The 23,526-nt window shown below is 41.4% G+C and overlaps 1 protein-coding gene across 1 annotated transcript in view; it reads right to left on the minus strand.

The window, feature by feature from the left end:
* GPC3 (glypican 3) overlaps positions 1 to 23,353 on the minus strand; it is a 468,130-nt gene extending 444,777 nt beyond the window's left edge. Inside the window, 1 exon segment of the mRNA XM_055268231.2 lies at positions 23,102 to 23,353. Coding sequence (XP_055124206.1) covers positions 23,102 to 23,276 — 175 coding nt within the window. The 5' untranslated portion in view covers positions 23,277 to 23,353.
* Positions 23,354 to 23,526: the final 173 nt, after the last annotated feature.

The following is a 23,526-nucleotide window of genomic DNA, read 5'->3' on the forward strand; positions in this document are numbered from 1 at the left end:
TGAACTCCAAAAGCTTTCTATCCATTGAATTCCCATGGAACTCTCCAGTCTTTATAAAGACACTTCTCACACTCTCTAAATTGCAACAAAGTTATATATGCATGCCTTATTTCCACTAGATTTAAGTTCCTTGAGGGAAGGACCCTTGACTGATTCATCTTTGTGTCTCAAGGGGCCCATTGTAGTTTGGGCTTGATGTTCTCCCCTTTCACTTGGAGGTAATGTCAGAACTTCAAGAGAGTTCAGTTTTAAAGGAACTGGGTCAGATTAATTGATGCTACTAGAGCAACTTTTAGAAAAACGAAAGTATTCACACACATACACGCACATCATTGATTATTTAGATGAGGGGAAACACCCTAATAAAAAGAAAACTGGGTTGGAGAACAATGCCAGCTATGCTGGAGTTGGGATGCAGAATCTTTTAGTTTAGAATTCTGCCAGAGGGACTAAGCTAAGGTAATTTTCCTGCCTCCCCTAGTCACTTCTTCACTAATTGTTATTCTACTCAGATAAGTAGCTGAGCTCCTGTCTTTCAGGAGATGTATAATTTTTATTTTTCAGATACAATCTTTAAATATGCAGACCTGAGGCAGAGCTGATCATTTCAACACCCTAGGCCCAATCTAAGTGCTAGGTCCCTCCCCGACATGTATGAAATCACATCAGAGGGAAAAGAGCTCTTCCCTATCAAAGCTAAAATGTTATTATCTGCTCTGCTACCAAATCAGCTGTGTGACTTAATCAAGTGTGTTCCCAAATCTGGGCCTGTTTTCCTCAAAGGGATTGGACTAGCAAGTCTAAGTTTCCCAATTGTAGGGTAATCAATATTCACTGAGCCCATTCTCAACTGGGCATTGGGAGGACACAAAAGAAGCAAAGGACTTGCTTTTGCCCTTTTAGGAAGGCTTTGTCAATATCACTTGAATATACATGAATACGGATATGGGGCTAAGGCAAAGACCAACAAGTTGGCCTTTATAGCACTGTATCCCGAGTAATAACTACATGTCCTTTTACATATATGCCCCTGTATCTCCAAAGGCCAACTAATGGCAGATATCCTCCTAATGGATGGCATGCAGTGGCAAAGGGAAAAACTCTGAAATCAGACAGACCAGAATGTGAACCTCAACTTGGCCATCCACTTAGCTGTGTGATCTTAGGCAAGTTACTTAATCTCTGAGCCTCAGCTTCCTTACCTATAAAATGGAGACAATAACACCTACTCTCAAGGTGGTTGTGAGAATTAAATTAAACTCTTATTTAATGTTTTCCAAACACATGCCTCCATTTCCTGCTTCCCTGTTTCGCTCATGCTTTTCCTGTCTCTGGAGTGCTCTTTCCCTAGCTTCAGCTATTAAAATATTCTCATCCGTAAGGTCTCTCTCAAGTGTCTTTCATGTTTCTCCCCTCCCCTCCAAATGAACTCTGTGAGCTGTTATCTCTCAGAATTTTCAGTACATTTTGTACTTCTCTAACAATGTGTTTTGCAATCTAGGTTTTGTAGTCATTGGTATACCTTTCTCATCCCTACTATTAAGTTATAGGTTTCTGTGGGCAAGAGCTATATTTTGGCCATCTCTGTATTCCCTGACATGGCCTAGTGTCCAGTACGTAGTACATACTCAATAAATGGTTGTTGAATTAATGAACAAATATTAGTCAACAATGACAGCCTACTTCCTATACGTAGTAATCTCCCTGTCTCTTGAGGCATTCAGGCATAATTTGGGTAGCAATATCATATACCACAGAATGGACTCCTACACTAGGTAGGAGGGAGGCTGAATCTGATGACCCCCGGGGTTCCTTTCTCTCTGTTTCCGTGAAGGCCACACTCTAACTCACTAATCTCTTGACACACCACAGTTGTCACTGGTATGCTCTGATAATGCATCAGAGGAGAGATGCCCCTCAGCCATAAATGTTAGAACTGGTCTTTTTGTCATAAGCAAGTGTGACAGCATTTCTTCAGAGAATATCTCATCTATGAAAACTATATATTTACCACTTTGCATGCAAGTTGTACCTAAAACTCAGTATGCCTGAATCTAAAAAGGAAGGCTTTTGTTTCACAGATGTTTCTGGCTTCTAAAATTCCCTGTAGCTGATGGTTCAGCAAACCACAAAGACCAGGTGGAAAGCTGCAGTAGATTGCAAGTGCACCACTGCCTGGATCCTACAGATCCTGCAAAAAGGTTTTTCAGGTGCATAATAAGCAACAATTGCCTTCCCATGGCAAAAATGCTTAGAAAAATATTATATTTTTTCAGAAAAAAAGTCCAACAAGAATGATGAGGTAAGACCTAAAGCCCATGGTGAAATGGCTTAACCAAAGTAGTAACTCACCAATGATGACACATGTAGACATTATTGGGCAGAAACATTTAGGTCAGGTAAAGGGGGAAAGAGTGTATTAGTTTCCTAGGGCTTCCATATCAAATTACCTCAAATTGGGTGGCTTAAAACAACTGAAATTTATTCTCTCACAACTCTGGTGGCCAGAAGTAGATCTGTCTTGTTTCAGGCCTCTTCTTCTGATCCAGTGACTTGGGTAAGAGTCATTGTTTCAGACCTGTTTTTCTGATCTTGTTCAGAACTCTTCTTCTGATCCAGTGCCTTGGGTAAGTCATTTTATTTCCCAGGTCCTCAATTTAACCATTTAAAAAATGAGTTAACAGTAGTTGCCACCCACATCCCCCTCAGGAAGCACACTGACATTTTTGACACTTTACAACTAACTTTAAGTCATTTTATTTCCCAGGTCCTCAATTTAACCATTTAAAAAATGAGTTAACAGTAGTTGCCACCCACATCCCTCTCAGGAAGCGCACTGACATTTCTGACACTTTACAACTAACTTTAAGATTTCTTCAAACAAGTTCCTCCTTACAGTAGAGAGTTCTGGTAAACTGGTATGATTCAGAAAGCCCCAGAAAGCTCTCCTCTATATGGTGGGTTGATTGATGTCACCCCCCCACCCCCAACATATGTCCATGTCCTAATCCCTGGAACCTGTAAAGGTGACCTTATTTGGAAAAACGTGTCTTTGCAGATGTAATTAAGGATCAGGCTAGAGATCTTCCTCCAGCACAGGACAGAAGGAGTAGGGGGGGAGGGAGGCAACCCAGAACACCTGGATAGGACTCGACTGGAGAGGTGTCAATCCTCTTGGATTATCTAGGTGGATCCTAAATCCAAAGACAAGTGCCCTTATAAGAGACACACAGAGGAGAGACACAAAAAGAGTAAAAGGCCATGTGAGGATGGAGGCAGAGATTGGAACGATACAACCACAAACCAAAAAATGCCTGGAGCCACCAGAAGCTGGAAGAGGCAAGGAATGATTCTCTCTGAGAATCTATGAAGAGAGCACAGCCCTGCTGACCCATTGATCTTGGACTTCTGACCACAAGGGCTGTGAGAGAATAAATTTCAGTTGTTTTAGGCCACCCAATTTGAGGTAATTTGATATGGCAGCCCTAGGAAACTAATACACTCTCTTTCCTCCTCTACCCAACCTAAATGTTTCTGCCTAATAATATCTAAATGTTTCATCATTGGTGAGTTACTACTTTGGTTAAGGCATTTCATCAGGTGTTGTCTTCATGTATAGCACTCTGTGAGTAATGCCCTCATACCTCAGGGCTAAAGACTTTACTAGGAATCTTCCTCTAGCACAGGACAGAAGGAGTAGGGTGGAGACAGGCAACCCAGAACACCTGGATAGTACTGGAGAGGTGTTAAAAAGGAGTGAAAGATCAAGAAAAAGATAAACAGGGACCAAAACCAAATTTTCTGTAAGGTCAGCTTTGAAGAGGTAATATTAACAGAGGCCGAATATTACTTTAACAGCAACAGTCCCATATAATAAGAAGGAAAAAGTCTTGCAGAAGCAAAAAATACTAATAATATTGTCTCCGTTGTTGGCCCATATTCCAGAAAGTCTGTTAGAAGAATGCTCAGGCCAATCTAAAAGCCTCATTCTCACTGCTCAAAGGCATTTCTTTTATTATGCTTACCAAATTAGGCATATTTTGAATACATGAAAAAAATTGTTTCAAGCTATTAGCAATTGAATAATCATAAAGGGAGCTAGGCAATAATGAAAGATGCAGATCAGTCTGGGCCTCCAGCACAACTCTGAATTTGGTATAAGCTTTTCTTCACATTCCCCCTGTCCTGGTCTTCAGCATTCCTGGAGATGTTGTTTAACAAGCTCCCAGGCAAATCTTTCCAACGCCCAATTGCCCTTACTGTTAAGATGCTTCTCCCAGCTCTAATGGCTAACTTAAATTTCAGTTTCAAGCCATTGCACTTTGTAATTACATTCTCAGCCACTGTAAATAATCCGTGCCCTCTATTATGTCTTTCCCCTTTCCCTATGATAGGAACCTGTGGAAAAAGGAGTCAGTTGCCTTGTTAGTACAACATACACACTGCACCTGAGCAAAATGCAACCAAAAGAAAATCACTCACTCTTGATCCCCGAGTGAGAAGCGCTGTTATTGATCTTTTCCTTTTTCCCATTCTTCAGCTTATCCGAGTGTCTATACTAACGTGCTCTAGTGCTGTGGCATTTATGCCATCTTGGGGAATAGCTGTGTAAATGCTCCAGTAATTTTACACATCTTCAACATAGTGTTGTGTTAGAACTTGAGTATCTGAAGGACTGGGAAGGACAGATTTTCCTCCTCCTCCTCCTCCTACCCTCATGTAATGCGAATCAGAATCCTCACTAATTCGCCCTCCTTCTGCATGTTACTAAAGTCTAGACTTGGTGGCAACCCTTTTCTGTGGAAGAGATTTAATGGAGGAGAAAGTGCACAAGAGTAGAGTTGGCAAGCAAAGCACTGCAGAGCAACTATAAGAAACTTGGAGACACAAGAGTTCTTGGTAAGCTGACACTGGAAGCTAGAGGATATTGTTTCCAAAACACCCACACGTACATTAGTGAATTCACTTTTCTCTGAACCAAATGTTTCCTAAAATTGAGGGAAATATTAGGTTATGAATGCAACACATAAAAGACTTTTCAATGATGCTCAGTAATAACTTTTTCACTCCTTGCTTTCTTCAGGAGCTATGAAAAACACAAATAAATTATCCAAACAGGTGATTTGGAGATTTCCCTTCCATTCCTATGGTTTTACTGAAAAACTCAAAAACAGGTAAGAGTAACTTCATTCTCCCATCAAATCGTGGGTGATTCAGATACAGAGATCTCCAGATCCCAGCGTGGGCTCCAAGAGGTAGCACCTGGAAGGCTCTAAATCAAGCGGAATGAACCAAGCCTGGATCCAGAGTCTCCCTGTGGCTTGCCAGTCTTATATAACTTGTCTTCAGAAAACCACCAGCTCTTGAGAGGACAGCAGTTTGGTTCAGGAATATCTGCCTCATTTATTTTTTACGGTTTTTTGTTTTGTTTAGTTTGTTTTGTTTTGTTTTGTTTTGTTTTGTTTTGTTTTGTTTTGTTGAGATAAGGTTTTACTCCCATTGCCCAGGCTGGAGCGCAATGGTGCAATCTTGGCTCACTGCAACCTCCACCTCTCAAGCTCAAGCGATCCTCCCACCTCAGCCTCCCAAGTAACTGGGATTACAGGTGCACAGCACCCTGCCCAGCTAATTTTTTTTTTTTTGTAGAGATGGGGGGTTTTGCCATGTTGCCCAGGCTGGTCTTGAACTCCTGAGCTCAAGCCATCTGCCCACCTCAGCCTCCCAAAGTGCTGGGTGGCATGAGCCACCATGTCCAGCCTGCTTTTTACTTTTTAAGGGAAAACTGAAAGGGAAATGGTGACACTATGAGGCCAATTGGCCCAAACTGTGCTGACCATGCATGTCTTAGGAGTGCTGGGTTCAAGGTAGCTGATGCTACACTGGGTTGAGGCAATGATGGAAACAGGTTGATACAATCATTGAGGCAGTTCAACTCAAAGGATGACCTTCACCAAACAGGAAAAGAAATACCTATAGCCCCAGGCTGCTGGGCTGCCTTCGTGATGTAGCATTCCCACAGGTTCAAGCCACTGGTCTTCCCATTTCTTCCTCTTTCCCCCTCAACCAACGTGGGCACCACTTCATACATGGCCATCGTCTGTCTACATGTCTGCTTCTCCCACCAAGAGCAGGGAGAGGGGAGTATTTGAATTTGAATCCCTAGCATCTCGCACATACTGGGTTCTCAAAACTGATTTGAGGAGTAATTCCTACAAATGCTGAACCCATCACAAGAGTAATCGTTAGGAACATGGCTCTGGAACCAGACTAACTGGGTTTGATTAATTTCATAGCTATTTGATCTTGAACAAGTCATTAAACCTCTTTAAGTCTCAGTTTCCTCATCTGTAAAATGGGGGAAATAATGCTACCCACCTGGTAGTGCTGTTGTGAGGATTAAGTGGGATGTTGCCCATAAAGTGCTTAGCACAGTGCCTGGCTCAATAAATGTTAACGATTATTAGCACTGCCCCCATCACAGGTGCTCAATAAAAACTTGCTGAATTGAAGTCACACTAGTGGGAATGACTAGCAGATGTGAAGGCGACCTGGGCTTTTTTTTTTTTTTTTTTTTTTTTTTTTTTGCTTTTTAGTTTTTCCCACCTCACTGCACTCACTGCACCAGATGACCTCTGTGAATGTTTTTTTGTTTGTTTTTGTTTTTTAAGAAGAGAAAGAGGATAGAATAGGGGATACTTAGGCTGCACTTTTGCACTGATACCCATTTTTCATTCAGGGCAGAAAACCAACTCTGGCAAAGTCAGGCACATGATTTTCCAAGAAATATGACAAGGCTATTAAAAGCCCTAAATTAAAGTTGTATAATGAGCATGAATCTGAATACATTTAAATGTCCTCTAGATCCAGTAATTCCAGCAACATCCTAATATATTTTTAAGTGTGTTTTTGCAACTGTGAGGAGACCAAGGCTCTAAAACAGCAGAATTTCTTCAGGGGTGGGGGTGGAGAGGCAACACACAATTGTCATGAAAATTAACCCCTGAAAATGCACAGGACTTTATTACCAAATGGATGCCTGAGGAGATTACTAGATTTTTAGGGTCTTTACTATAAAGAGAGCAACCTGCATGCCTGAAATAATTAAGAAGAGACTCGATTATCCAGTAAACTGAAATTTCAAACCACACTGCTTACCTAAATGAGAAAAGCTGCTTAGACTAAAGCGTCATTACTTCTATTTAGACGAGCCTTAGCAAAGATATACAAGGAGCTAAAGAATGGGACCCCACATTCTTCCCTAAGCCACAACAATGCCTGTTTATGTAAATAGGATTTTCAATAACACAACAGAATCTGAAAAAAATGTTTTCATTATTGTCTCTGAAAACATGCAAATGCAGAAGATGAAAGTCAAGGGGCTTTCACTATGATGGGCACTGAATACCCTAAAATATTTATTCTATGTGAATCTGAGCCTGGATTCCAAGTGCATCTAAGAAACAGGCAATGAGGATTTCTCCTTTAAAAAAACATCTGAGTGCAATATGAGGAGGCACAAAGGTTTCTCTGACTCCATGGCAAGTTGAATGCATATGCAAAAAAACCCCCAGTTTAAAAAGAAATAAAAATAGTAGTAGATATCTATTTACCTTTATTTGGCAGCCCCTTCCAAAATCTGGGCCAAAATATAAATATCCTCACCTCCATCATCATCACTAGATGACAATCAAACACTCCTACATGACCACAACAACCTCCAGGCACAAACTAAAAGCTCATTAAAGAGTATATGAAGGCTATTTATAGAAGAACTAAACAAAGAAAGAAAGAACTATTAGCAAAATTAATTAGACGATTCATACTTTTGACAACTATTACTATTTGTTTGAACTCACGTGTCTAACTCCTTTACTGACAGGTATTGATGACTATAGCGATACCACATATCTAGAGTTTTAAACTGACCTTGTAGCTTTTTGGTTCAAGAACTCAGGTTTTGACCTGTACTCCGTATATCAGCCTTCCTGTTGCTGTTTAGGCAGCTGATAAGAGACAGAAATCCTTCTTGCTCATTAGGCCACTAGTTGCTGTTAAGCAAAGGGCTGGGGAGGGGCGTGCTCAGTGGCCCAAAGGAATGTGCCGGGCTCCACATATAAAGCCAGCTCCGATTTGGGGTTAAGAATTTAACCTTAAAAGGCTGACAAGTCATAAATTTGCTTGAGGTTCATATATATGTGTGACTTTCACAGTTTATATTTCCTAGCCAGGACCCAAAGTCAAAACATGTCTCCTGATTAATGAATGGTACTAATTGTTATTCCTGACTTGAGAACATTAGTCTTTATCCATAATATTTTCTTAAAAAACACACAATCTCATACCTAAAACTCTCTGGCTTAAGGGAGTTTGGATAACCAGTTAGAAAAAAAAATACGAAGAAGAATCTAATGTTATCTGTTACTTGGTGCTACTATTTTGGTAGTCAAGATTGACTCAAAGGCTTCCATTTAATTGTGTCCATCAAGCAAAGTGCAAAGGAATGTCCTCCAAATCTAAACATCTGAGATAAAGCAAGTATCTGCGACTCTATGGAAAAAAGTGAGCTGGAGTTGGGGGGGGGGGGTGGGAAGGTGGGGGGCAGGGCTGAAATGTCTTCAAGCACATTTTGTCTAACTTATCTTGTTAAATATTTATACATAAGTGCATAACCTAACAACCTTGGCCAAGCTTGGAAGAGATAATAGATACAGGACAAACAACAGAGCCCCATAAGTATAAAGACAAAGAGAAAAAATACCAAGGAATAGTCCAATTGGAATACAATCTCTAACCTGCAGTCAAAATTGAAACTGGGACAATAAAACCCCACAAGCAAAACAATGTCCCTGAAGTGTGATAACTTCATCAGGGAAAAGCAGGTTATAATTTGGTTAGCTTACAAGGTAGGTGTCAGTTCTAACCTACACAAGCACTGTTTCAAAGGGGCTCCCTTATCTTTAGAAAAAAGGAAAGCATTCAGTGTAAGAAAAGAGATTTCTAAGAACAAAGATGCAATTTTCATTTATTGAGAGTTATGACAAGGTGAGAGAGAATGTAAACTACATAGCAATGATCTGAGGTACACAAGTCAGGTTATCTAGCCTTGTTCTATCTGTATAGAAAGCTTTTTAAATACTCAGTTCTTACAAAATGGAATGTAAATTCATTGGTGTATATTTTAGGGCTCTTCATTTTCAAACTAAAGAATAGAATTTTACAATATCCCAAGATAAGTAAACCAGGTACCCAAACAAAATATGTGGGCAGAAATTGAAAGCCTGTTTTCTCTCCATTGAGGACAGACAGAAGTGGAGAGGGCAGAGGAAAATGGAGGAAGAGAGAGGAGAGATGGAAATCAGAAGCTACAGGGAAAGGAAACACAGCTTAAAACTAAAATGCAGAGGAAAATATAAAACATTCCACTCATCTTTTTTTTAAGAGAAAACAAGAAACACAAAACCATTTAATAAATATAACAAACCATAAAGCACCTTCTGTTCTAAATTATAATCAGTTGAGAGAGGGTGTGAGGGTAGGAGGAAGGGGAAAAGGGAAGATGTGGAGAACAGTCCAACAGACAGAAGGAGGGCCCTCAGTAGCTTCAGAGGTATATTGAGCCCCAGGAGGGCTGTGATGAGAGCGCACAGAACATCCATTGTTCCCCTTAACTGTGAGTGTTAGAGTAACATAGGCTACTTCTTATCACTACTCTATGAAATGTTGAGGAGCTTTTCAAGAATCTTACCCATTTTACCCAGAATTATTAGTTGGTAATAAATTTCATTACCACTAGGATCTAATTTGAAGATAAAACTGGATATTGTTGGGAAAAGACTCTGAATGATTGAATAAATGCTGGTTCCAACATCTCCTTCAAGCTTCGTAAATGAGGCAAACTTACACTCTCAAAGAACAAAGAAAAAGCAATCTGACAGCTTTTGAAGGCCAAAAAACCCTTCAGGCAACATTATTAAATTGACCCACAGCACTGAAGTTTTAAAGCCAAGAAATGACTTAAATTTTAGAAATTAACACTGGTATAAAACCTTCAGAATACCATGGGGAAAATAAACCTTTATTTCTAAAATAAACTTTGAAGTTTGAAAACAAAGCAGAAAACCTGTTTCTGAAAACAGAAAGGACTATTTGAAACACTGAGCACAGTTCTTCCACAGCTCTTTGAAACTCTTCAACAGTTCCACTCTGACTTCTGGAGATGGCCAAGTAAGATATACCCCAGAATGCCAGCAAAAGAAAAAGTGGGAAGCCATTAGTTCCCTATGGGAAGAGCCAAATGATCTCAGGAGATAGCTGCCTCTGGCCACATTAAATTAAGCCAAGGCCAAGACTAGAGGTTCTACCCATCTAAGGCAGCAAAGGCAGTACTTTCCAACTAGTTACAAATGATTAGCCACTGAGCAGAGATCCTGCTGGCTCTCCCTAGCCCATTCAATATCACATTCTCATTCATTGGCTCAGTCTGTTATACTTAAATATAAGGCATGCATGCCAAGGCCATAAGAGTGAGAGACATAATAGACAGAGGTAGACTTGCAAGATTTAGTCACTTAATTTGGGTGTGGGATGGGTAAAAGGAGAAATCAAAGACAATTTCAAGGTTTTGAGTTGGTGCCAGACAGAGATACCATCACCAGAAATATAGAACGTTAAGGAGAGGCAGGTTTGTGTGGATGGGAAAAGAAAATAATGGACTGATTTTTGGCTCTGTTGAAAATGAAGCACTGGCAGGACTTCCAGATGGACATGTCCAGCAGACAACTGGAAAATACTGAACTGAAGAGCAAGGAAGAGGTCAGGTTGAAAAGAGATATGGGAATCATTCAAAGAGCAAAGATAATGAAGTCATGGGAATGGATGTGGGAATAAGCAAAGAGAGAATGGAAAGGGCAAAAGACAAACACTACTGAGACACTTAATCTAAAGTGTAGGAGGAAGAGGGCAAACAAGCAAAGACTGAAGCGAGTAGGAAGGGAACCCAGAGTATACAGTGTCATAGAAGTTGACAGAGTATGGGAATTTAAGTCAAATACTTTATATCCAGACTATATCCCTTCCTCTCATACTCCAGTAGGTATTGTGGAAACAGCATGAGCTATGGAGTAAGACAAACCTGGGTGAAAATTCCGGCTCCACCATTTACACAACCTTTGGGAAAGTAAACCTTTCTGAGCCTCAGTTTCTTCATCTGTAAAATGGAGTTGACACCACCTACCTTTCAGGTTTCCTGTGTTGATTAAATGAGAGGTTAAATATAAAGTAACTGACATATAGTAGGCACTCAGTAAAGGTTATTTTCCATAATCTTCCCTCGTGGTCCTTCTAAACTATTCCACCAACCTGAAAGTGGTGTCAAAAAATCGACTGGAATACAAGGAGTTTCAACCTTATGTTGAAAGAAACACTGATGAAGGCAATCTCTTAAACAATGGAGAAATGAAAGAAACCATTTATGCCAGAGAAACAGAAAATTATACAACCCTCCCCAGCCCCCAAACCAAAAAATAATACATCTCCATAGACACTTAGGAAAGATCAGCCCAATTACACAAGTATTCCTAGCGTTTACTTGGAACCACATGTTTCAGAGACCAGCCATCAGGGCCAAGTCTGAAGCAGAATACAGACCAGAGCTCCAAAAGCTACATATTGTTACAGTTTTCATTCTTTACATTGGGAAAGTACTCTCCTGGGGGAGGGACAGAGGAGCCACCATGTTGGAACCACTGAAGTTGCTGGAACTCAGAAACTACAGATACATTATGAGTGGTTGCATTGTGTGTACGTGAGATATATGAGGGCAAGGCTTTCACAAGACAAATGTAATGTGTGATTGTGAAAGACCACCTACTGCTAAGAGTAACAGCTATTCAGCGTTTTTTTGTTTTTTTTTTGTTTTGTTTTGTTTTTGAGACGAAGTCTCACTCTGTCACCCAGGCTGGAGTGCAGTGGCGTGATCTCAGCTCACTGCAACCTCTGCCTCCTGGGCTCAGGCAATCCTCCAACCTCAGCCTCCTGAGTCACAGAAACTACAGGTACATGCCACTATGCCCAGCTAATTTTTCTATTTTTTGAAGAGGCAGGGTTTCACTATGTTGCCCAGGCTGGTCTTGAACTCTTGGGCTCAATCAGTCCTCCCACCTTAGCCTTCAAAAGTGCTGGGATTACAGGTGTGAGCCACCATGTCCAGCCTTTCCATTTAAATAACATGCATAATTATTCATTATTACTATCAAGAATAATAGAAGTCTGATTCTTTGATTCTAATATATTCCTCTACATAGAGATGTGTGTGTATGCACGTGTGCACATGCACGTGTGTGTGTTTGGTAGTACATTATCTTATTTGCAGAGTCTTGGATCATGATAACATATATTCATACTTTCTCTTAATCAAGAGGGTTCTTGAAGTCTTTGGCAGGCTTTTTTTTAAATCATCAGATGTTGGCAAAATACATTTTAATACATGTCACATGCAAAAGCCTGGAAAATATCATCCACACTCACGACTTCCAACTTAAGCCTATATGCTGATGAGTCCCAACTATGTGCTTCTCCTTAACTCCAGAAGAATATATACACTCTTTCCCAGTGAACTCATCTGTTCCCAGGGCTTCAATTACCATCTATATGCTGATAATTTCCAAGTATATATCTCCATCCCTGATTTCTCCCTCTTTTGTAATCCAAAATGCAACTTGAACTACCTAGCAGACATTTTCTACCTCCATCATCAAAGGACCTTTCAAACTCAATCTGTTTGAAACCATACTGATTATTTCAGCCCTTAAAAACATGTTCCTCCTATATTTCAAGCACACTCATTTGTTCAACAAATATTTACCAAGCACCTATTATGTGCCACAGCACCACCACCCAGAAAAACCAAAAGTTCTAGATTCTCCGTTCTGTCCTCATATCCAGTCACTGAGTCATGTCTATTCTACTCCCTCTATTCTCTCAAGTTTAGCTTTTATTCTCCTACTTATGGTCCCCTGCCCTATCACCTGTGTTACTAACACTCCCTGCCACCGCTCACTCTCCAGTCATCCTCCAACTGAATAATGTTTCCCTTCTTAAAATGTTTTCAAGGCTCCTCATCATCTTTGGGTATAACCCAAACTCCTCAGCATTTCCTATTTTTCTAATTCATCTTCCCTCCACTTCCACATCTGTGCTCCAAGAAATCCCAACTATTCCAGTCCAACAAATGTGTCATGTGTCATTTTGCCTCTTAACTCTGTACCTTTGTACATGCCTTACATGATAGCCCCCTCTTTTTTTTCTTTTTTTTTGAAACAGAGTCTCTCTCTGCCACCCAGGCTGGAGTGCGGTGGTATGATGGTAGCTCACTGCAGCCTTGAACTCAGCCCTCTTAAGACAACCAGGCAAATTCCTCCATAGTTCAAGAGCCCTCAGGCCTCCACATGGTGCCCAGCTCTATGGCAGGCCACAGTCATGCTGCCTTGGCATCTATGTTTTTCCTTGCCTGGATCCCTCTTTAGGCAGGGAGCTCCTTGCTGACAGTGGTTTTATCTTGTTCATCAGCTCCTAGCTCAGTACCTGGCATAATATCAGTGCTCAATAAATGTTGGTTGAAGTAAGAATAAATTTTAAAAACTTTTAAATATTTATGCAGAAACGGCATATAAAGTTCATTGAGTTCCTTTTCTGCACATTTCTGTCTGTTTTCCAAAACAGGTAACTGTGGTCCTCAGTGCAATCACTCCATGAAGCCTAACCTGGAAACTGCTTCTTGGGTCACATTCTCATTTCTATGGCGCTCAACATGCAAAGCTGCCAGTGCTAGAAGTAGTTCTCCAAAGTGGGCCAAATTAGCATTATTGGTGACTGTCACTACTTAACAAAGATAACATCTGTGTACTTGGGGAAATGATGGAACTTGATTTTAAGAGTGGTAGCTCTATGATATCAGTGACGATTAGCTCTGCTACAATTTCAGGCCAATCCAACTGAAAATGGTTTACTCAATCCCTGAAAGCTGTACCCACTAGCTCTCCCCCAGAAAAATTAGGCTTAGTCTCTAGATTATTAAAGGCATAAAGATGTAGGGATATTATATGTGTGTATATGAGTGTACAAATATGTGTGTGTATGTGTGCTGGAACCAGGCAGGTTGCTGGAAGTCAGAAGTGACAGACACTTTATGAGTGGTTGCCTTGCATGTACATGAGATATATGAAAGCAGGGGTTTCATAAGACAAATGTAAGGTATGACTGTGAAATACCACCTACTACTTAGAGTAACAATTAACTTTCAAACAGTTTAAATAACAGAAATATTTATTAATTATTGCTGTCTAAATAATAGAAATCATTCTATACATACATAAAATCCATGAATATAAATATATAAAACATATCCAAATACCACATAGTTAAAAAATATTTCTTTACTTGTCACCCCCTCTTCAATCATAAGTTTTAAAGAGGGGCAACTCGCCAGGAGCAAAATTGGCTCACACCTGAAATCCCAGCACTTTGGGAGGCCGAGGCAGGCAGATCACCTGAGGTCAGGAGTTCGAGACCAGCCTGGCCAATGCGGTGAAACGCCATCTCTACTAAAAATACAAAAATTAGCCAGGTGTGGTGGTGGGCACCTGTAATCCCAGCTACTCCGGTAGCTGAGGCAGTAGAATCTCTTGAACCTGGGAAGCGGAGGTTGCACTGAGCCGAGATTGTGCCACCACACTCCAGCTCAGGCAACAGTGCAAGACTCTGTCTCAAAAAATAATAATAATAATACACCAATAAATAAAAGAGGGGCAACAAGGCTCCCAGGGCCAAAGAGAATAAATAAATATGCTTCAAATTCACCGCCCCTTCTCTCTCTGCTGCAAATTAGTTTAGACAATGATACATTCAGAGAATCAATGTTCTATAGTTATATGCCACCCCAGGATCTCACTGGACACTGGTCAAGCTCTCTAGACTATGTCTTTAGGTGTTTATTCTTACATTCATTCCAACTAATTAATCAATTCCATTAAAAACTCTGTACAAGGCACTCTACTCACCACTCTAGAGGATATCATGATGAATCAAACATGGTTCCTGCATTCAATAAGCATAAGGTCTGGAAGAGGCCATGAATAAGCTACGTATTTCAAAAAACATGGATAATAAGTGAGAAGTACAGATAAAGTATTTATCTGAACCAAATGCAATTGGGATTTCCTGTATTCTCTCTGCACACATGCAAATTTCCATACTCAAATATTTTCCAATCTTTTCCATATGTCGTGTGCCAGCTAACTTTCTAATATATACCAAGTGAAGGCTTTTAAACTCCTCCCTATATCTGTCACTCTAACTCTTTCTCCCTTCGCCATGTTTCCATCAGCTTCAATCATTCAAACCAAAGTTTGACAAAGAGCAATGAAGAATCCCAGGGTGACATGATACACACTGTAAGTACTGATATGCAGGGTTTGGGAGAGAGGGAGCAGAGCCATAATTAAGGAGAAGACTATGCAAATAGAATTCTGCTTTTTGTTTTCAAATGAACATCATCCCTTCGTTTTTTATCCTTTTTCCTACTTGGGCCTCTATTTGAATATTTGAAAGAACTTCCCATCAACTTTCAATTACTTTACCTAGGCAACTAATTGAAAGTTTGGCCTAATGCAGACAGAAATTAAGAGAACTCTCATGTGGCCCTTTATCCTACCCAAATGAAATTTCCATGGCTGAAAATCCACTTTGGATTATATCATTTTTAAAATTTTATTTCTTTATTTTTGAGACGGAGTCTTCCTCTGTCACCCAGGCTGGAGTACAGTGGTATGATCTCAGCTCACTGCAACCTCTGCCTCCCGGGTTCAAGCGATTCTCCTGCCTCAGCCTCCTCAGTAGCTGGGATTACAGGTATGTACCACCATGTCCAGCTAATTTTTGTATTTTTAGTAGAGATGGGGTTTCGCCATGCTGGCCAGGCTGATCTGGAACTCTTGGCCTCAAGCAATCCCCCTGCCTCGGCCTACCAAAGTGTTGGGATTACAGGTATGAGACACCATGCCCAGCCTGGATTATATCCTTTTAAATGTACATTTATGAAGCTTGATGCCTTAGGTAAGAAATGCCAAACACTGAGGAAAAACTTACATACATTCAGTGTATGTTTCCGTAACTGGCACCAAGTTGCATTATTTTCACAAACCTAAATACCACAGATCTGTAAGGTAAAGATAAGCATATGCATTTATACATACATGTATAATATATCTTCAATTTGTCTTGAAATTACTTATAATATCCTTATAAACCAGCACAAAACACTTACCTCTTACAAGATTTAACTAGTCTACTTCTTCCAGAGAGTTATAGTATAGCCAAATGAATTAAACTAATATCCTTTATCACCTACCTATAGAAAACAAATGAATTTTTGACCTAAAAAAAACTGGTTACTTTTTTAGAAACCTTAGTATATTGGTAAAAATAAATCAACTACTTAAATATTGGCTTTATGGAAATTTTATGTTTGCAATACATTTCTAACTCCATTCATTCATTCAGTCTGTAAATATATATTGAGTACCTATTATTTGTACCCTGTACTGTGCTAGACACTGGGATACAAAGATGAATAAGATATAGCCGCTAACCTCAAGATGATCACAGTCTAGTAGGGAAGATATCATTAGAAACATGAACTTCAAAGTTGCCATAATGGGGACTTCTAATTTTCCAGTAATAAACTCAGTTGCAAAAGGCAGACAAAAAGGCCATGTAAAATTTTACTCTAAAGTTGTACCTTCTCCTGGATTTATAAGGAATAAATATATGCTTCATTGTGGAAATTTTGAAAAACACAGAATATTTTCAAAAACATCACTTCTACTGGGACATGTACAGTTTTCAGCTTTCAGGTGGCTGGACGGTGGAAGTTTCTTTTATAATAGCTTTTGACTTCACTTCTTATTGCCACTTCCACTTGTATTTTATCTCCTTCCTATCAATTATTTATCAATATAAGCCTATTAAGTATGCTTCAAAGAGCTTAGTAGATTTACTAATCTAGCATATAAATACAATTTCAGCTACTAGAAGTAATTAACTGTTCGGAACACTAGCAATGCATTTTGGTCATAACATTGACTTCCTTTTATTCATGAGGAAAAATACAAACTCTCAAATTAGGCTTTGTCCAGCTACACACAAAAAGAGGGAAAAGCGAAAATGCCTCTCTTAGTAATCAATCTTGATTCATTTTTTTAAATTGCAAACAAGTATTTCTAATAATTAACACTTGGCTAACTGATCTTGAATTGCCCTAATTAGAAGTACAGAACTAAATCTTCTTTACTTTGTATATTCAACAAGATACTCAAGTAAGGCTACAATGTTCCAATGAGCATTCTCACCACCACCCCCCGATACACGTAGCATTTCAAAACACGCATTTTCTCTGCTAATATACCCACCTTCACCTTGATTTTTGAACAGCATTCTCCCTGTCATTATGTCTCAGAATGTAAATTCCCATTACTTTATGCTGTCTCTAAAGCCAGTCTGGGGTTTGTAACTTGGATTCTATTTTCTGATGCTCATTTCCTAATGGAGTGCCAGGGATCCTGTTTAAAGCCAGACAATTTGCTAAATATGGGCAGATGAGTGGGAGATTTTTCTGCCCACACTGTCCCTTAGATTGTAGATTACCAAAAACATCTAACCCATTTACAAGATTGGCTAGGACTGAATAGATATTGGCTCCTGGAATAGGCTCTTGAATTGAGTCTGTACACGAATTCTGATCCCAGTTTACAAAAACCTGTGAGGTACTTCAACAGGTCCATGCATGTGTTATATAGCTCAACTCCCAAATACGGTAATATCAACCTTAGCAAGAAAGGTCTAGCTGACATTAAATCAAAGAGGGCTTGATTTAAGAGATGTCCTACAATTTATGTGCTGTAATAATTGTTGATCATTAATGATACTAAGCCAGTCATAACAATGCTGCTAATTTCAATTTGTTATTTGGGTACTCAAAATTTAATAAGCCCTGCTGATGGTAAGAGTTGCCAGCTAACTGAGGTAAGCCTGCATCTGTCTCCAGCCAAAATATATGTAGGCTGAAAAGTTTTGTCCACATGCCCCAATAATGTATCGTAACAATTTGGACTTAGGCTTTTAAAATATGTAAGATGACATATGGCTTAAGAAAGTATGTGAGAGTTCATAGGGAATACATAATGATATAGAAATTCTGTTTTTGTAAATTATTTACTAAATGCTGTATGGCCTTGTGCTCAAAGCTGCTCAAATGCAGTGCTTTCCCTTTAAGAGGCTTATAATCTAAAACATACAAATAACCATATGTAGAAAAAAAGCTAGAGATCAGAGTAAAAGGAAGCATTCACAAAAAAATGTACAAATTCAGCATGCCAGAACTTTTCAGTTGAGCAACATGATCCCCAGTGAAATTCTTTCCAAATGATGTATCGTGTGCACAAGTTATAAGTGATTATCTTCAATTTTCTTAGAAATGAGTAATAAGATAACTCTTAAGACCCATGCTTTTGTATATGCATCAAACACTGAAGTTGGCGTGGTCATTGATAGCTGTCATTTAGGGAGAAAACATATTTTCTGTCTTGTCTCATACCAGACAAATCCAGGACTCTTTTCTCCCAGATCGGTAATAAGCCGCCTTTTTCTAGGCTACAGTGAACAGCAAACATTGCAACTCTAAAGATGGAAGTAGCAGAATGCTCAAAAATATTGCATCAAAATATTGGATACAACCTACCAGCCCATAAGAAAAAAACACATTGCAAAACTGACACCATCTGCGTCATTTAGCATCCATCAAAATTCTTCTTATGTCTGTATTTCCTAATGCTTCCAAAGTGGAATTTGCTCCAAGAATTAAGAAACTCTTTTTAAGATGGCGGCCCTATTAAGAGACTTCTCCCTATCTCCCACTTCATCTCTTCAGTTATTTTCCCTTGCCCAGGCTGGCTATTGTGACCATTTCAGCCAATTTCCTGGAGGTATTTTCTAGCCCTTTTCACCCTTTTTAATCCTACAAGTTTCCTGGGAAGCCTGTTTACTTGTATGCTTCCCCACTAGACTGTGAGCTCCTTGACAAAAGGGATTGCGTCTCACTCCTCTCTGCACCCCCAGCACCTATTACAGAGGCTGCCAAGGAGTTGGCAGTGTTTGACTCCTTTCAGCCCAAGGTGCCCCACCAATCATCAGCCATGTCCTCCATCAGATTGATGCCTCCCTCTAAGCACAGCTTGGTATCAGTATCAGGATTCGCGTACTATTCAGACCACATTTGAAAGAATTCTCTAACTGTTCCAAGTTAGCACACAATACAAAGTTTTTTGTATTGTTCAAAGTTTCAAAGTTTTAACAAATCACCTGGTCACCCAAATGTCTAGTGCAATCTCAGAAGAGAGAAAACCCTTCCACACCTCACTTATTATTCTCTCTCTGGACATTAGGACTGCTAACTGCTTCAAACTAATTGGGGAACTGCAGCTGGCAACCCAGATACGGAGGCTAGTTCTCACAGTAAAAACAACAACAACAAATACCAAACTCTCTCTTTGTTTCAAGCACGTTGCTTTTTATTTTTATGTTGTTTCATCTATTTCAAGAAACTCCAAGTCAATTTTGGCTGTTCAAGACTGCCTTTTACCCATACAGGCATTTGGCCTTCTGGATTGGTTCTCGCACTTTCCAAGGCCTTCCAAGGCAAGATCCCTCAATCTTTTGGGAGTTGCAACACTACCACGGTTTGTTTGATTTTCTCATTTCCATCCATCCCTTACGCTACCCTCCTCCCCCGACAAAAGTGGTGTATGGCATTCATAAAGTGAATTACACTTGATTTTTGTTTAGAGGAATTTTTTTCCAGACTTCTGTAACATTCCCTTGAGACAATTGGAAACATCATTGTCTGATTACTAGCTCACTGTCCTTGCCTAAAATTGTATCCATTCTTGATTGCGCCTGTGGGTAGGTTAAGCAAAACAAAATAAACATCTAGACTTATGAGCTCATTGGCTTTTTTTCTGAATTTTTCTAAATTAAATAAGGGCAAAAGAGCTGTACTGAAAGTCAGTTATATGGATTTTTCTGCCAAATGCTAACTCTGTGCGCCTGGTTTCCATCTGTGGTGCTTTCCAAGTTACAAATCCTTAAAAAAATAAGTGGGGTATGAAGAGATCTATGGATTTTGGGGACATGCTATTTAGAACTGCTATCCTGTGACTTGAACACTCCAAAAGAAATGGGAACATGAGATTGTAAGGCTTTAGATCAGCTTTGTGGAAGTCTAGTGTAGTCCTTCAGCACCAGTGATTTATTTTTTAGGCTGGCTGATCTCAAATGCCACTTAGTCTCATCCATATTAGCATAAGAAATGTACCTTATTCAGGCTAACCCAATTCTGCTAATGGCCGAAGTTAGCAGTCAATCCCAAATGCTCCCCCTAAGTGAAACAGGACATTCTTGAGGATTTCTCCTTACTGTGACTGAATCTCATTTGATCTGGGACAAAGAAAGCTTTAATGCAGTTAATATAGTGCAGCAGGCAAACTGAACATGGCTTAAAATATGGATGCAGAGGGGGGAAAGTCAAGCAGTCATCATGATGGTTCATAACTATCAAATAATTTTCAGCTCTCTTTCAATTTCCAACCACTGAACGACAGCAGCAAATTATACACTTATTCACTTTGAAATTATACACTTACCATTGTATTTAGTCTGCCATTGTTTTCTCTTCCCTAAAATACTGATGAGCTCTTTCCACACACGAACATTAGGATTTTCACGTTTTCCATATCTACAGTGACCATATTTGTCCCACTAAAATTCAGGACACACAGTTTCATGCCAGGACAGAGTATTAGAAACCTGCACTGCCCCCGGAAAATCCAGGATATATAATGGTAGCTGTATGGGGATCACCATATTTGAAGTTTGGCTTGGCTCCAGTGTAAGTCAGGACAGTGCCTACCTTGTAGAAGATGCTCAACAGTGTTTGTGTTTGTTAAATAGAACTAAAGCAGGGAATGTTGGGTTTATATGATGAAAAACCTTGAAAAGTGATTTCTCCTATAGAGTTTGTGAAATAGTAGAGGAAAACGAAAAATCTTTATTACAAGTCCCTCTTCTCTATAAGTGTATGGCCATCCCTAGGCCTCAAGGGAGGGAAGGAGCCCAGGCCAAATCTCATACACACAGTGTGTGGGCCCTCCCAATACTTTTATACAGATGCTGCAAAGAGGCAGGCAGCCAGAGAGCTGGGGGAGAGCAAGGGAGGGCGAGTGCCTGCAGGAGTGTGTGTGTAGAGGGGGTTTGCTAAATGACTATCTGTGCTTTCTTCTGGCCTTTTTCTTCTTTTGGGCACCACCTTTACCTCCTGGCTTCGAATCAGCCAAATGTGGCCCCAACCCCAACCCTGGACCCATTCATCTTGTGGGGGCTCATCCTGTGAGGACCAATTTTTACATTACCAACAAAAGCATGTTCTCTAGCCTTAACAATCTAATTACCATGGCACTTCCAGGGGAGAGATATTCGCCAGTTGTTTCAGTTCTGCGGAACTGATTCATAGGTTGCCCCTTACAGCTCCTGCACATGCCCACGTGGTACATTATTAACACTTAACAGGGGATGAGGTTGTTCGACCCTCCCTTAGAGCGAAATCCTGCAAAGCAATATTTAACATAAGCGCAAATGCATTTCAGTCACCAAAAAGGGTGACCAATTACCTTTGCAACTAAACAGCAGGCTCACTCGGCTCTTTTCATCAACCTAAAGAAAAGGCTGAGGGCGCGCTGGCTGCCTAGGTAACCTCCTACCAGTGAACGCTGGCTGGCAGCGCCCACGGGGCGCGCATCCGCATTCACAACTTGGTCCAACCATCGGGCCTGCCTCCATGACTTGTTGAGAGCCACCAGCCAAGTTTTGGCTAGGGCTGCTCCCCGATCCCTCGGAAGCGCGGGACGCGCGCCTCACTGGATGCCTGAGTTGAGAAGAGACCCTGGAGGCCACAAACGTCTCACGGTTACGGAATACAACTGGCCGTTTCTTCTCAGTGCCCCCCTGACAAATTAACCTGTTTGAAACCGACTCTTCTTGTCCGCATTGTCAGTGTAGCAATTTGGTCTAATTGGATTCTAAGGCGGGCGTTAGGAGCCCAACCACTGGACAGTCAATCACGCAGGGCCATTAATATTCATCTGTTGACAGCGGCAGCCCTCGGCTAATGTTAAAATACCTCGTTACGGCACGATCTGATTGTGCAGAACAAAAGGCAGGCGTTCAGAAACTTTCCTCCACCTAAAATCATCTCCCCTTTAGGATCCCGCCTGTCAAGAAGGCAGATGAATTTGGGAGGGGGAGGAGTTAAATATCTTTGGACTCCTGCTCCCTGGGCCAGCAGCACCGGTTCTAAAGCGATTTCGCTAACCTATATAAGGGATGCTGTTTTGAAGGAAAAGGTTCAGTCTCCTCATTTTGGGGATCCTCTTACTCAAAAGTTTGCCTCAGTGTGTCTCCACCCGCCACTGCAGATTCAGAAATCTGTCCTCAACTTTGCTTGCACTTGGGCTCGTGAGCTTAGGAAACCCAGGCTGGGTAAAGGAGGGTGGGGGGCACGTTGGGGAAAGGATGGCTGGAGCTGTGGTCCAGCTAAGGCTGAAATTCTGACACGTATGTGCGAGCAAGGATAGCAAATTCATGAGGCACCAGCTCGGCTGTGGGGCGCCAGTTCGCAGAGACCCGGGAAAATAGCTCCCACCTTCTCGCCCTTCCAAAAAACGGGCGCTCACGAGAAGGCGATCCCCACGGTTCCTCCCGCTCACACCTTCCCTGACAGCAGCGTGAGACTGGGGGATGTGGGCTCCGTCCACACACACCCTCTCTCCCTCCCTCAGTAGATCCAGCCAGGCCCCAGGCACACCGACCACTCCCAAGTGCCCAGCTGCAGGGCGCACGACTACAGCCCGGCGGGGCTAGCGCGCTCAGGGTACAGCCACCACGCGCGCCTTGCTCCCCGCTGGGCGCTAGTAACGCTCAAAGGACCCCTCCTCACCTGGCACAGGAGTTTCGGGCACCCACTTGAGTCCGGGCTGCAGTCTCTGGAAGAAGGAGCGGACTTGGTGACAGGTGGCGTCCGGCGGCGGCGGCGGGGGCTGCGCCTGTCCCGGGAAGTCCAAGCTGAGCAGCATCGCCACCACCAAGCACGCGGTGCGCACGGTCCCGGCCATCCTGCTTCGCAGGGAGCTAGGAGAGCGCAGGAGAGTGGCAGCCGGAGCGAGAGCAGTCCCAGGACTCGGCAAGCCTGGCAGTGGCCCTGAGGAGCAAGAAACGTGCTGCTACCCAGCCGCTGCAAAAGTTTCCTCGCAGCTACCTGGACGCTGGGCGAGGGCGGGAACCGCTTGGCGGCGCGGGGCAGGGCGGGGCTGACTGGGGTGGGGCGGGGCGAGGAGGGACGGGGCGGGGCGAGGCGAGCCGCGC

Source organism: Symphalangus syndactylus, chromosome X (genome assembly GCF_028878055.3).
Source record: "Symphalangus syndactylus isolate Jambi chromosome X, NHGRI_mSymSyn1-v2.1_pri, whole genome shotgun sequence".
In the NCBI taxonomy this organism is placed as follows: domain Eukaryota; kingdom Metazoa; phylum Chordata; class Mammalia; order Primates; family Hylobatidae; genus Symphalangus; species Symphalangus syndactylus.